The sequence below is a fragment of the Gopherus flavomarginatus genome, chromosome 8, assembly GCF_025201925.1.
Source record: "Gopherus flavomarginatus isolate rGopFla2 chromosome 8, rGopFla2.mat.asm, whole genome shotgun sequence".
Lineage (NCBI taxonomy): Eukaryota > Metazoa > Chordata > Testudines > Testudinidae > Gopherus > Gopherus flavomarginatus.
Window position 1 is genome coordinate 42519817 of NC_066624.1, and position 14258 is coordinate 42534074.

The following is a 14258-nucleotide window of genomic DNA, read 5'->3' on the forward strand; positions in this document are numbered from 1 at the left end:
GAAACAAAACATTTCATTCTAAAAATTAAAATGTCCATTTTGACCTGGAACATTTGTTTGGTTCAGCCAGCAAACTGAAAAATCAATCCAAGGGTTAGGTGCTGCATTCTCAGGTTTAAGAGTTTTGATACTTCAAAAATGTGCCTGCAGTGTAAACAATATCCGCTCCCAGGGTGATATCATTCCCTCAGAAAGGAAGGTCTTTCCTGAAACTCCACTACTTCTGCAATCTTCATTTTGAGCCAAGTAGCTAAACTTTAGGTACCTGCCTCTCTTGGAAGAAGGTGCCAACATCCAGGTGCCATCTCCAGTCTACCTTGATATTTACACTGCCCTCATGACCCCTGGGTTCAAGCCTCTGAAAAGGTCTATTTGGGGTGGGGGGCAGGGTTCACCACTTGTTTCATGTATGGTTCCTCCCTAAACAAATCAATATAAGTAACATGAACAGAAAGACTTTACCAAATCAGAGGCCATATGACCAGTCTTCATATTGGGATGAAGAATAAACCCTTGAAGAAAGACCTGGGGCCCGTAAGCCATTCCAGTAAGAATGTTTGTTCACAGGGCCGGCGCAACCCATTTGGTGACCTAGGCGGTCACCTAGGGCGCTAACATTTGGGGGCCGCCGTGGTCGTCCATGGTATTTTGGGGGCGGGACCTTCCGCCACCTCTGTCGGGGGCGCCATTTCGGGGGCGGGACCTTCCGCCACCTAGAGCACCAAAAAAGCTGGTGGCACTCCTGTTTGTTCATAAATAGTATTTGGTGAAATCTGGTGGACTCCAGTGATGAAAAATAGCACTGTACATTTCTGGGTTATAAATCACCACTAGGCAGGGGCAGTTTAGCAGTATCCATAGAAGGGTGGATTCACAGCACCTGCGATAGGGATCTCTCTTCCATCCTCTATTTTTATCTGCATGGCACTTACTGGAAAGCCCTTCCCTGGTGAATGTGTAACTGGGCTGCTCAGAGCTTTCCTCCCGTCTCATCAGCGCTGAATGCACCGTTAGTGAATGATGTCAATGCACTATCTTCTGGGCTGGCAGCATGTATCCCATTGGAGATGGCATGGGAGAGGTGCTGCTGCTTCTTCTGGCCCACCATGGCGACACTGCCATTGGTATGGCCCTGCATGTGTTTCCTCTGCACCTGCTCCAGTATCTGTAGCACCTAGAGTTGACAAACAGGATTGGGAGTTGGATATTGAGCAGCAACAGCACTAGCTTCTTTTGCCATCACAAGATGCCATAATGTTTTGAAAGCCACACAGGCTGGCCCTTCTCTCTTGCAAGTTGCACCCAGGCTTCACTTCAGCTCAAAGACTCTTGGATTGGCACAAGTGAAGAATGTACACTTCAAAGTCCCAGTTGCTGACTGGCAATGGATTCCCCACCATCTTTTAATCTAGTGGAATAAGGAAAACCCTTTGCACTAACATATGAGGCACCTTTCAACCTTGGATCCCAAAGCTCTTTACATAAATGGGCAAGTATCATAACCCCCTGTTACAGATGGAGAAGCTTGTGCACAGAGAGGGGAAGTGACTTGCCCAGGATCACACCAGACTCAGGAATAGGACATGGGCACCCTAACTCTCACTCCCTGTCTCTCCAGCACTAGACTATTGGAGATATCTTTGCCTCTTTGTGGATCTAGGTGCCTCCCTGTCCTTCCAGTACCCACTTAGTGGGGAAGGGAAAGAGAGAGAGAAGGGAAAGAGAAATACAGAAAAGAGATGGCTTACCTGGGATTTGGGAACAATGCCAACCCTGAAGAACCCAATGTTTCCACTCTCAATCTTGGTGCAGTCCACAACAGTCGAGGCAATGTTCTCTGGAGAAGGCCCATCACATAAAACTGCATCCACCTTGATAGTAAGCAACACTCATATTATGGGGCCCTTCTCAGACAGTTGGTTAAAGTGCGGAGAGTTCCCCTTTCTCAATGGATTTAGCATTATCTACAGGTTCTAGCCATGCTACAGATTCCCATCCCTTCCCTCTCCTTTTTCCACCTTGCATTGGCCAAAGTCACCAGAAATCCCTGGTGATTTCCAGCAGCCACCCAGTGATCTTGGGTGACTTTGACCAATGCAAATTAGAATTAATGCACTAAGTAAAAGTCAAGGGCCAGATCCTCAGCTGGTGTAAATCGGCACCATTCCATTTACTTTAGCGGAGCTATGCTGGTTTACATCTGCAGAGCATCTCTAAGGTTGCCTTTGTATGCGTAGGACGTCAGAATGGTCAGATGTGAGAATGGTGAAAGAACAGTGGTCCCCTTTACTCTGAGCCTAAGTCATCCTCACATGAACTTGCCATTAACTTCTTGTCTCAAGTTCTGTATTTTCAGTGGGAAATATCCAGTACATTCATGAGATTACTTAAGGCATTAACTCTGCTTTCAGAGTTTAAAAACTGGAAAATACAAGAATCTGGTAATTTAATTGGCAGTACTCATGGAAGACGGGAGTCCCCTAAGATTCAGAAAGTTTTAGAATTCCCAGTGGTTCTAGTCTCTAGAGCATTAGTCATAGATTTAGAACTTTAGTTCTGAAAACTAAAACAAAAGACAACAAGGGTTCTAAAAGCTTTGACATCCCCAAGGGCTTTGGAACAGTAGAATGTCAAGGGCTTTATCACTTCTAGGTCCAGAAATGCTCCATGGCACCTTGGTTTCTCTTCAGATCCTTATGGATCTGAAGAGAAACCAACCACAGTGGTGGGTCACAGACTGTGCATTAAAAACAAAAATGTTTGTGTTAATATTGATTCTTTATTTTTCCAGCCTTCTTTCTTGCCCTCCCTGGCCCTTCTGGGATAAGCCTCAATGATCTTGTAATTTACAATCTATCTCAGGATTTTAGTCTTAACCACTGACTTGCCAGCTGGGAGCAAATCGATATTACCTTGCAATCACATCTCCCTCAGATCCCAGGATCAATGTGAAGAAGCACATGGTGATTACCTTGTCTCCCAGTTTGGCATACACCTGATTGTGGTGGGTGGTGTCTGCTTCTCCAGTTGGATTGGCTGATGTGACTGCAATGGGGCCAACCTGGTAAATGAGAGCAAAATGAGAAAGTGGGTTTTGATCAGAGGTTCCAGCACAGAAACAATAATGCTCTTGGACTCGTTTCACTTTATGCTTTGTTTGTTGAAACCCATTTTAACTGAAGGAGGATGCCAGAGTGTGAGTGTGAGGACAGCAGTACAGTGAGGAAGATATGGAAAACTAGGCTGAATTGAGGAGGTCTCATAGATTCTGCGGCCAGAAGGGACCCTTGTGATCATCTAGTCTGACCTCTTGGGCTACACAGGCCAGAGAACTGCCCCAAGATAATTCCTGGAGCACATTTCCTCAGGAAGGAATGAAACATTTTAATTACATGGGACAGTAAATTATACTGGAACCCCAATGGAAATATGGGCAGCAAGCAAATTATCAAAAGAGCAGACAGGGTGTCATGGTTTCGTCAGCAAAGGCCCACAGACACAGTGGTGGGGAAGGAGTCTGATTTGTGAAGGGTCAGGATCAGGTTCCAAATAAATTGCCTTAGTACAGCAGCACCAGCCATCCCACTGTTCTGGGCGATCAATGTGGCCCCACTTGAAGCTGTATCAATGGGGCATAGGTGCAATGGTCAGCATTGCTGTAGGAAGTTTCCCACGTGCAGCGCTCTATGCAGCTGTTATATCACTGAATTGCACCCAATCACACCTTCATTTGCTGCTGCCACCAAGAGTTCTTAAGGAAGACAGCAGAAGTGCTGAGCACCAAGGAGGAAAGGGCAAAAGCTTTTCTACCTGGCAAAGGCCAGAGGAAATGACCTTAGGGATGTATCAAATGGGAAAACAAAGAGTGTTCAGCATGTGGCATTGTGACATTAGAGAGAGGAGTTGCCTTGAGATGGTAGCTATGTGGATCACATCCTTGGACTGAGCTGTTTCTGTGACTTGGTATGATAAATACAGCTCCACCTCTGCACTATACTAACACAGGCGCACTTGGGCAGCGATATTGTCACCCCACCTACCACTGCTGGGGGTAATTTATGGAGCAATGGCATTGGTTCCATAATTTAGGTTGAATAAGCATCATTTGCTCCACAGTCCACACCTACAATCCAAAAAAGGATCATATTGCATTCAAAATATGAGGTTAGATGTGAAATGGAGGTAGAACTTTTCTAGTAAATATACAGTGAATCGGACAAGAGGGGTGATTATTATGCATTTTCTAGGTTTCTAACATTTGGATTGTTGGGTTTTTTGAAACATTCTTGTAAGCAAATGTTCAATCAAACAACTGCTATGTGTGCCTGCAACCCTAAACCTAACCTTAATGAAGATTTTGGGCTGGTAATAATAATATTCATCACTTTTCTTCCCCAGAACTTTACAGAAGAGAATATCAGATCATCTAGTCCAACCCCCTACTCAAAGCAGGATAAACTCCCAGACCTTTTTTTTTTTTAAAACCCCATTCCCTAAATGGCCCCCTCAAAGATTGAATTCACAACCCTAGGTTTAGCAGGCCAATGCTCAAACCACTGAGCTATCCCTCCCATCAAGAGCTAGGCTAGAAAGGATTGTATGATCCCATGAAAAATTTTGAGATTTTGACCATTTTCCTCCATCCTGAATCGGAATGAAATGTCAAAATCTCCAAAACTTTCAGGAACCAAAAATCCAAAAAAAATGTTGTCTTGGGTCAGTCAAAACACTTTGTTTCAATTTTGATCTTTTATGATTATTTACTCGGCTTCAATCTCAAAACAAAAAGTCATTCAGAACAGGAAAACTGGCATTTCTTGTTTTGAAAATATTGAAACAGGAGGTTTTGACACTTCCAAAACTTTTTTTTTTCAAAATCCTTTCTACTAAATGTTTTGGCTTTGACAAATCAGCAATTTTCTAACAAAAAATTCCTGACCGGCTTTACATCATCTCATTTTACATTTGGAGGAACAGTGAGGTGAAGTGACTTGCCCAAGATTAGACAGTGGCAGAGCTGGGACAAGTACCTAGGTCTCCTGACACCAGTTCCTAGCCAATGCACCATGTGCTGAATGCTAGTTGTTGACACCAAACCTGTTCATGGTGGCCCATGTGATCATTAGACCCATCACCTTTCTTGCTACTTGACCTTAGCAAGCTGAGAGAGATGTGTGTTGGTCACTCACCAGATCAATGAGATGTGTAGCGACGGAGCAGTCAGGGATACGGATGGCAATGCTCTGAGAGGTGCCGACATATTTGGCAGAGTCTTTCATCCCCAGAAAGTCCACCCATTCTCCTGTAAGGGAAAGAGCCACACAACACTTACTGATGGGGGGTCGAATCTACGAACAGCGGTGGTACCCTGTAACTATACGAGCAATGGTCCAGCACTGGTGCACAGTGTCGCTGTGTTTTGGATCAGCAGTACTCTCCGCCTTGTGGAAAGCTTGACAACAACAATATTTTCTCACCTCTGGGAACCACCAGGCTAATGGGAGATGGCCAGGCAGCCTCCATGAAATCCCACAGTATGGGGTTGAACAAATGCTTTGTAGGTTCCAGCTGCTTCAGACTAGAAATCCAGAGTGACATGGGGCGATCCTGAGCCTGGCACTTAGTCCTGGTAAGAAGACAAAAGAAAGGAACACTCTTGAGCACACAATGGGAGGTTGGGAATTATTTTGGGGGAGGTTTAGACTCAGACATGCCCTTGCACACTTCAGCCAAGCACAAGAGCCTTTGTAGTAGAAGTTGCATGGTCCAGCGGATAAAGCCCTCAGCTGGGCAGGGGGGAAGGAGAGCTGGGATATAGTCCAAGTTATGATACAGACTCATTGTGTGGCTGTGAGCAAGTCACTTAGGCCCAAATTCTCAAAAGTGTCCACTAATTTTGGGGGCCCAACATGAAAAGGAAATCAGACTCAGAGGAGGAGTTTTTCCCATGAATATGATTTTTATGTTGACAGTGCGTTCCCACTGTCTGCCCCAACTTTTTGTTCTTTGTACAGTCTTGTGATCTCCCAGCCAATTGGTTCCATCAGCTGGCAGGGGTGATGTTCCTGCTCTATGTTCTAGGGGACAATTACCAAGATAGTTGTTCCCTCTTCTAACCCGGATCTTCACCCACAGGCTTACTGCTCTTATGAGGGCTGAATCGTGGCCCTTGCACCTTCAGACCTGTTGCAGCAAGCAGACACTGCCCAACAGCAGCTGTCAGTTGCCACTTACAGCTTGTGGCTAGAGTCTCCATTAGACTATTAGAAGAAGCCCTCACCTGGGCCTGTAGTGAAGACACTTACTTGTAAGCTTTCTCTACGGCATCAGGTCGATTGCAGGCTGCCACCAGAACATACACTGTGTCTGTGGGGATGCCACAAGCTCCTCCATTCTTCATGATCTCTAAGAACAGGAAACAACCCAGAGAACTTCTGGGTGATAAACTCACAAAAGATATATAGATGGGAGAGATCTACTATGGGCCCTCGGCTTCATCCCCTGGTAGCTAAAGGGTTGCCCACTACAGTATATTTTCTACTGTTCATTAAAGGAGAGTTATAGGTTACATGCAGACAGGCAAGGAGACGTCCCACTATTCAGAGAGTAACCCTCCCCCTCTACCCCTTGAAATATCCCAGCAGTGGTTCCCAGAGGCTGTGTCATGCTGCAGTGCCAGCCAGTGGGATTTGTATGAAGCAGATAGGATGGCCCACCAGGGACAGAAACCAGGAGACATTGAACCACATAAGTGGGTGCAAAGCCATTGACTTCAATGGAATTTCTCCCATTTACACTAGTAGAGCATTTGACCCCTACTTCCCACTCTCCTGCTCTAACCATTTGACCATACTGCCTTGGTCAAAATGCCATAGTTTCTAGATTCAGACAGGGGAAAAAAATGTAGTTCTTCTATCATGACTTCCTTCAATATGAAACCCTTCAGCTAACCCCAACCCCTGTTCTCTCCACTATATATTTTCCTTACCTGCAATTTGCTTGACTGAGGAAGCTTTCCTGGCAGGCAAGTGAAGGCATTTGGTGCTTCCTCCCCCAACACCACTGAGCTGCACAATAGGCCTACCCACAGGGAAGTAGGAGCCTTCAAAGGTACTGTTGAAAAGGGCAGAAAGGAAGCAATAGAAGCTGGTAAGCCCAAAGATGACAGTGACAGCAATATCATAGCCAGCTGGCATGGAATTGACTGCATCCAGCAAGAAGCTGATGAGTATGAGTAAGAAGGTGAGGGAGTAAATGAACCAGGAAATGCTTAGGAAAACAGTGCAGAAAACAATGAAGCAGTTGAAAAGCATGAGGGCGATGATGCCTACAGCTACTTGGAAGCCCCTGCTAGTGCCATAGAGACCACCATATCTGGTAAAGCCCCAGATGATCCACATGACCCCATAGAGAATGAAGGCACTGCTCTCCAAGGTCTTACCACGGGCAAAGGCCACTGAACCACATAAAAGCTTAAGGATCCCTCCGGCTACCACCACCCAGGGTATAACAACAGTAGCAAGTGGTGCCCTTGGGTCCACTGTCACCGTGATAGCAAAGGAAGCAAGGACACTGCACGCAAAGCCAAGCACCTCGGCATCGGCATACTTGGAATAGCCAAGGTAGGGAGCGTGAAGGTCTTTCCCTTCATGAAGTTTGAGGTGACTGCTGTGGGAGAGCAAGGCCTTGACCGTTCCCTCCCCTGTAGGGATTTTGGCACTTGCCTTCATGTTGTACTGGTAAATGAGAGCCATAAGGGCCGAGGCCACAAAGATGGCCACATCCACGCCTTGGGGACCACCTTCAAAAACACCATGAGGGCGACAGGCTAGGGCGATGCAATAGGCCACGTAAAAGAGCAAATACAGGCCATCCACCAGACTTTTAATGGTGATGAAAAGGGCCAAGACAGCAAAGAGGATAGCAAAAACCACCAAGAAAGGGACAGGGAAAACCGGCTCATCCTGCTGCCAGATCTGGTACAGGAGGGAATAGCCTCCAGCAAATTTCAGCACAGAGGTGAAACCAAAGAATGTGGCAGCCAACGTATCCAGTGTACGGTAAGAGAAAATGCAGACCCCAATCTGGTAAATCCCAGCTGCCCAAAGCCAAGGTACTTGGCCCACAAATAGCTTGCTGGTCACTCCCAGGAGCCTGCAGCCAAAGACACTGGCAGACAACATGTTCAAGATCAGACCAATGACTGCCAAGTCATTCGTGTTGGCACCATTGGCCTGGACCTGCTCATTGGTTTTACTCTTGCCCAGATCTGTGCCAGGACTGATGATTTTCTTCTTGCTGAGGAAATAAAGACCCCTCCCCATAGCAAAATAGCCCCCAAGGAAGCAAACAATCATATAATTGCAAGCCACTGCCGAGGAACCGAAAGCCGTGTTATAAAGCATGGCAATTTCATGGGCACAGGCAAGCGAAATGCAAGAAGCAACCATGGCAAGGATGAGCTCTCTTTGAAGGAAGCCCACCACCCCAATGATGAGGAGCCCCAGAGTAAATGTTGCCAGGCCGGGCACCATGGCATTGCGGAAATCACCAGTGCCGTTCAGGACCCCTTGCCCTGCCAGGATGTGGATGACTCCATAGCTGCACCACAGCACTGAGATGGTCAGACACAGCGACACGAACAAGGAGGCACTTCTCAGGCTCTTCTGAACTCCTACAAGGGAAATAAACAAAGGAAGCAGGAATGCCAGGTCACTATGTCTCGGAAGCCACCAGCTCGTAGAGACACCACCAGGACAATAGGGTGTGTTTGTCAGTGTGCCAGAATGACACATCCCAGCACCACATTTTGATGTAAATTGCATCAATTCTTAATGATAATAAACTTATACAAGTTTCCACAACAAACTCTCTGCCATTTTCCACACCTCCAACCCTTGTCCATGGATGGCCCTGCCCAGTCTGGGCCCCCCCAAGTCATTATCGTCTCTTTGTCCAAATTCCATGATGCCCATAAGTCAATAATAATTATCATAATAGACTAGTACAAATAAAGTGCTGGTGCTCTCTTCTCTGGGTTTCCCAGTGCATCCTGTCCGCTCCATTTCTATCTAGTTTACATTTCCAGCCCTTTGAGGCAGAGTCTGTGTGTATTACATGTCAAGTGCAGCACGGAGCACCTTGTAGGCACTTAATAACCAGTCATTCACAAAGAAGCATAGGAACTGCCTGACCGGATCGGACCTAAGGTCAATCTAATACAGTGCCCTGTCTCCGAAAGTGAACAGAGAACTGGATTAGAGAAACTTAAAGTTGAATGTGAGTTTGAATGGAATTCAGCTATCACCCCACTTCCCCCGGAGACTGCAGTGCTCTGTCATGATTCATCACTGCCTAATATGAAGACAGCACCGGCCCACTGGGCTGAACGAAGGCTACCAACCCATTTTATGAGGACCTTCAAAAAGCTGCCTGATGCTAAGGGCCTGATCCCAAGCCCAGGGAGGCCAAACGATAGATTCCCATTGACTTCAGTGGGCTCTAGATCAGGCTTTAGGGCAGATTTGTGCCACCACTGGCCGAGAGTAGATCTGAACCCAGTACTGAGAGTTTAAAAGCTTTGTTACCCATGGCCACTCCCCTCTGGTTAGCATTTTGTTTAATATCTAGAAAAATGCCTGGACCAATACAAGACAATCCCATTAATGCCTCCCTAAAAATAAATATATTGAAACCTAAGCATCAATCTCTTCATTCCCCCTGGTGGGAAGACATGAGTAATTCCCCAGTCAGTCAAAATAGTTTGAAACTTTTTATAACCTGAGATTTCCCTCTAAACTGATTACAATCTTGGCAAACTACTTATTAACACACTGTTTAATTCACTGACTGTCCTTAAACTATCACTCTTACAGAGTTTGGACATTGTATTTATAATGAGCAAACCTCCAGTGCAGTGAACCTAACTCAGTAAATGGTTTATTTAGAACTGATGTTTCTTTCTCAAGTCCCTTTGCACATTCACAAAACTGGTGTCCTGGCATATCATTCCAGGTGAGAGAATCCATAGTCTCACAGGGTTACCTGCTGGCAAAATAGAGGCCAGTATAAAAATATGTATAAAGCTGCAGAAAGGGCTGTTAGATGCCAGTGCTCCTAGTCTTACCTGCATATGCCAAGAGAGCCGATATAACAAACAGAAGGACGCCCAGAGCCGTGCTGGGGATCAGAGGGGCTGGGCTGGTGAAGCTGTAGGAGTGCACAGCTAGCAAGAGGGATCCTGCATGGAACACACGGGAAAAGAAACATCTTAAAAGCTTTCCAGGAAAATGGCAGATGGGGAGATAAAGAAGGAACAGAAAAATGCAAAGAAAGAAGGAATCAAGAAAGAGGAATGGAAACAGAGAGCAATTGGGGAAAAGAGGGATCCAAGGAAGAGAGACAGAAGAAGAAAAGAAAGAGGAAAGTGAATCTCAATAAAGAATTATGTTAGAAACTACACTGTATTGGAAAGTTTAGGTTTGACTCCCAACCAAATGGAAAAGTTCAGCTCAGTGTTTGAAAGGCAAGACAAACATGTTATTGACTGCTTTATGCAGATTGGTTTATAGATCTGAGGGTTTTATCCAAGCAAGGAAGATTCAGAGAACCCATTGTTGGGAAGAACTCTTTCTTTCATAACAGAATCTAGTTAGTCCCTATTTAAAATGTGTAACCTCATTGTACAAGAAATTCAATTCCACCACCAGCCTCCCTTGCCAGGTAAACTTGGTTCCTACCTGAAGCAATGCCCAGGAGCCCTATGGAGTAATGAAGTGACTGGACCCGTCCCTCTGCCATGACCAAGTTTGCTGAAGACTCAAAGGCAGTATGAAATGCTGTCTCTCTCCCTTTTCCTAGCTCTTTATAATCAAACCTGCCCCACTGACTGACAGCACTCCACCCCTTTCCCTAACAGCAACAGCTTCATTTATATTTCCCTTGTGAGTAGCAGAGAAGGAAATGCAAGTGGATTGTTAAACGTAATAAACTGTAGTCTGTGACTCAGCCTATGTTGCTCCTATCTTTCCCCAAAGGCCTGTTAATTTACTCTTGATTAACTTTTGCTAAAAGGACACCTTATAAATGATTGGTAGAGGTTATTTTCATGCGCCCCTGTTGCCAATGGGACAGTTTGGGTACTGAATAAAATAGTTCTAAAAAAATCCATCTGCTGGTGCTAACAAGCACACCTTCACTCTCTGAGAGGCCCTGGGTTCCGTCATGTCTCCTGATTTCAGACTTAATATTCCCCTTAATTCCTAACACATTTAGAAAATGCCAACACTGGCTGGTGTGTGCACTGCTGTTGTTAGCTGGATGGAATCAGGCCTGCTCAAGAGTATGTGATTATGCCGCCCCCTGCAGGCTGCCCTACAAAGAGAACATGATTCCATCCAGCCTGGATGTCCTGTGTCTTTTTCTCCCACAATAAGAATGTCTTCACTGCCCCACTGCCTTTACCACTGAAACAACAGGTGCTGAGACCTAGCCTATGATGGGGTTTAACCATTGTAACTCTGAGTCATGTCAGGTGAACTCCAAACTTACCTGCACTCCTTTGTTGACATAAGGTTAGCGGAGAACTAGGTCTTAGCAAAAATGAAGCCAGTCCAAAAGGGAACCTGGCAGAGAACTGGAAAAGATAGTTCCTACCCTTCCAGATTTTCCTCAAAGCAAGTGACGATGCAGAAAAATGGGAGAGGGTGCAGTTCTGTATACGGATACCCATGGGATGGCCGGATGTGTGGGACAGCTATCCTACATTCCAGTGGGAGTGTGAATGGGGCTATAAACCGCTCGGCAAAGGCGTTTTAAAATGTCAAAGATAGCTGTGATCTGCATTAGAACGTCACATTTTTTTTACAAGAAAGTAGCTGCCAGATCAGACCATTGCCCATTATGGGATGGGTCTGTCTTATAAAAGCAACGTCATGTAAGGGCTTGGCTACACTTGCGAGTTACTGCGCATTAAAGGAGCCCTGAGAGCACTAGCTCACTACCCGTCTACACTGGCAAGGCATGTAGAGCACTCTGACTCCATGGCTAGAGCGCTCCTGGTACTCCACCTCGGCAAGCAGAATAACATTTGATGCGCCTCTGCTGGAGCACCCCAGCGTCAGTGTGAACGAAGTGTTGCATTACTGTGCTCTGATCAGCCTCTGGAAACGTCCCATAATCCCTGTAAGTCACGTGACCACTCATCATTGTTTTGGATATGCCCTTTGAAAGCTCTGTTTGCTGGCATGCTTATCTGCTCCAAGACAAAGCAACCATTACTGTGGAACGCTGTGTGTAAGAGAGAGAGGCGGAGCAGTGGGGGGGGGGGAGTTCTGCTGCTGTCTGCACTTACAAGACAGTATGCTGACATGCTCTCAGCCCCCCAAAAACCCATTCTCTCTCCTCTCACATACACACAACACACTCCCTGTCACACTCTACCCCACCCCACCCCCATTTGAAAAGCACATTGCAGCCACTTGCATTCTGGGATAGCTACCACAATACACTGCTCTCTGTGGCCGTTGCAAGAGCTGATAATGTGGCCACGCCAGTGCGCTGGCAACTGTCAGTCTGGACAGACTACAGCACTTTCCCTACTGTGCTCTACGAAGGATGGTTTAACTCAAAGTGCTCTACGTCTACAAGTGTAGCCATGCGCTTAATCTGAGAAGTTAACAGAATAGTCTCAGAGTCACATTTACTGAGCAATCACTTGATGAATACAGCTTGCTAGAGAAGTGAGCGGGCCATGGCAGAACAAGTAACAGCCACAAAAGTCAAAGATGCTCAGACAGACCATAACCAAACAGCAATTCAAGTGCTCACAGTATATAATGTATCTATTGGGCCAAATCCAGATACGGCATTAAGTGGTGATGTTAGTTACACATCGAGTGGAAGTTGGTCAGGAAACAGTGGTAAGCAGGGGCCTTAACAGAGCTTTGTGGGAAAATTTCTACAGCATTGGCCAGCATTTAAACACTTTCTCCCACCAATTTGTATCTACATAATTACTAACATAGGACCCAATCCTGAGAGGAACTGAGCTCCTGCTGAATCTCCATTGACTTTAGTTAGATTGGGGGCACTCAGCACTTCTCATGATGAGGGCTGAGTATAATCAAATGTTAGTATTTTAAGGGCTCCCAGTCCTGTGCTGTGCTTCATCCTAGAATCTCCCCTCTAGAGCCGTTTAATTCCCCATTACTGCTCCAGAGTTGGTTTTCATTAAACGCCTGAGGCAATGATTACATTTAATTATACTCACCCCTCTTTGACAGCATAATGCCCTTTCAAGTCAGTGGGATACCTTTGGGCTTGTTTACACTTGAAAGTTAATTCAGATTAACAAAGAGCGTGAATTTAAAGTGCTATAGCTATTCCTAATAACTCCATGTGTAGACACGCTTATCCAAAGTGGATTCAGATAATCTGGAGAAAGGCACTCTTATTCCAGAATAAGATTGTTACAGAATGTCTTTTCTACCCCCCGGATTGGCAGGTAGCAATCAATCCACTGGGGATCAACTTATCACGTCTAGTGTAGACATGATAAATTGACCCCCGATCGCTCTCCTGTCGACGCCTGTATTCCAGCGCCGTTAACTTAGATCTAAGTTAACTTGTGTAACTTAGATCGATCCCTCACCCTCTCCCAGGGTAGACCAGGACCCACCAAGAATAGTTTTTCTGGAGTCACTCCATCTGTAGACAATTTTAAATTTTTAATTGACTTTAACAGCGATTGGCTCAGGCCCTAATATATGATAAACAGGTGTGCAGTGGGGTAAGCACCATATAGCACGGGACGGTATTGTAAAATGGGAGACAGCTCGGCCAGATTGTAACATACACAAATGGATTATGTTTGCAGTGTGCACTAGATTTGTTTGGATCTGCCACCTTTCCCATGCTATATGTATTCAGTAATATGACTTCATCTAACTGTCTGAAGGAGGAAGAACTAATCATTTTTTCAACTACAGCATGACTTGGCAGTTTTGTATCTAAATCAGGAAGGAGTGAATTTGCACACTATTTGCATCCATAGATACCAGTTGGGTTTTTCACACCCATCATGCAGGTCACCTGCGTTGGGACTAGTAAAAGCACTGTAGGGACCAAATGTGCATTGGGATTAAATGGACCTTAATTGGACTTTTCTCCCTCTCTAATATTGGCGCTGCTTATTCTGGTTTATACATGGAATAGCCGTGAACACATGTCATTGTTTTGTAAAGTATGCCAGTAAAAAC

The 14258-nt window shown here is 45.5% G+C and overlaps 1 protein-coding gene across 1 annotated transcript; it reads right to left on the reverse strand.

Annotated features, from left to right (window-relative positions):
* Positions 1-293: 293 nt before the first annotated feature.
* Positions 294-13286, reverse strand: LOC127056896 (uncharacterized). Its single transcript, XM_050965229.1, has 10 exons — positions 13271-13286; positions 10740-10811; positions 10127-10240; positions 6989-8674; positions 6306-6405; positions 5478-5626; positions 5190-5302; positions 2972-3061; positions 1749-1871; positions 294-1174 (listed from the first exon to the last, which is right to left on the reverse strand). The coding sequence occupies exons 1-10, from the start codon at positions 13284-13286 to the stop codon at positions 971-973; spliced, it is 2667 nt and encodes an 888-aa protein (XP_050821186.1). The 3' UTR covers positions 294-970.
* Between the last annotated feature and the right edge of the window lie 972 nt (positions 13287-14258).

Excerpts from the sequence above, each read along its gene's own strand:
- LOC127056896 (XM_050965229.1), bottom strand. Across the intron at positions 5,303-5,477 it reads TAGCCTGGTGGTTCCCAGAG|GAGAATGGGTGGACTTTCTG; the intron begins GTGAGAAAATAT and ends TTTCCCTTACAG. Across the intron at positions 1,175-1,748 it reads GCATTGTTCCCAAATCCCAG|GTGCTACAGATACTGGAGCA; the intron begins GTAAGCCATCTC and ends TGTCAACTCTAG.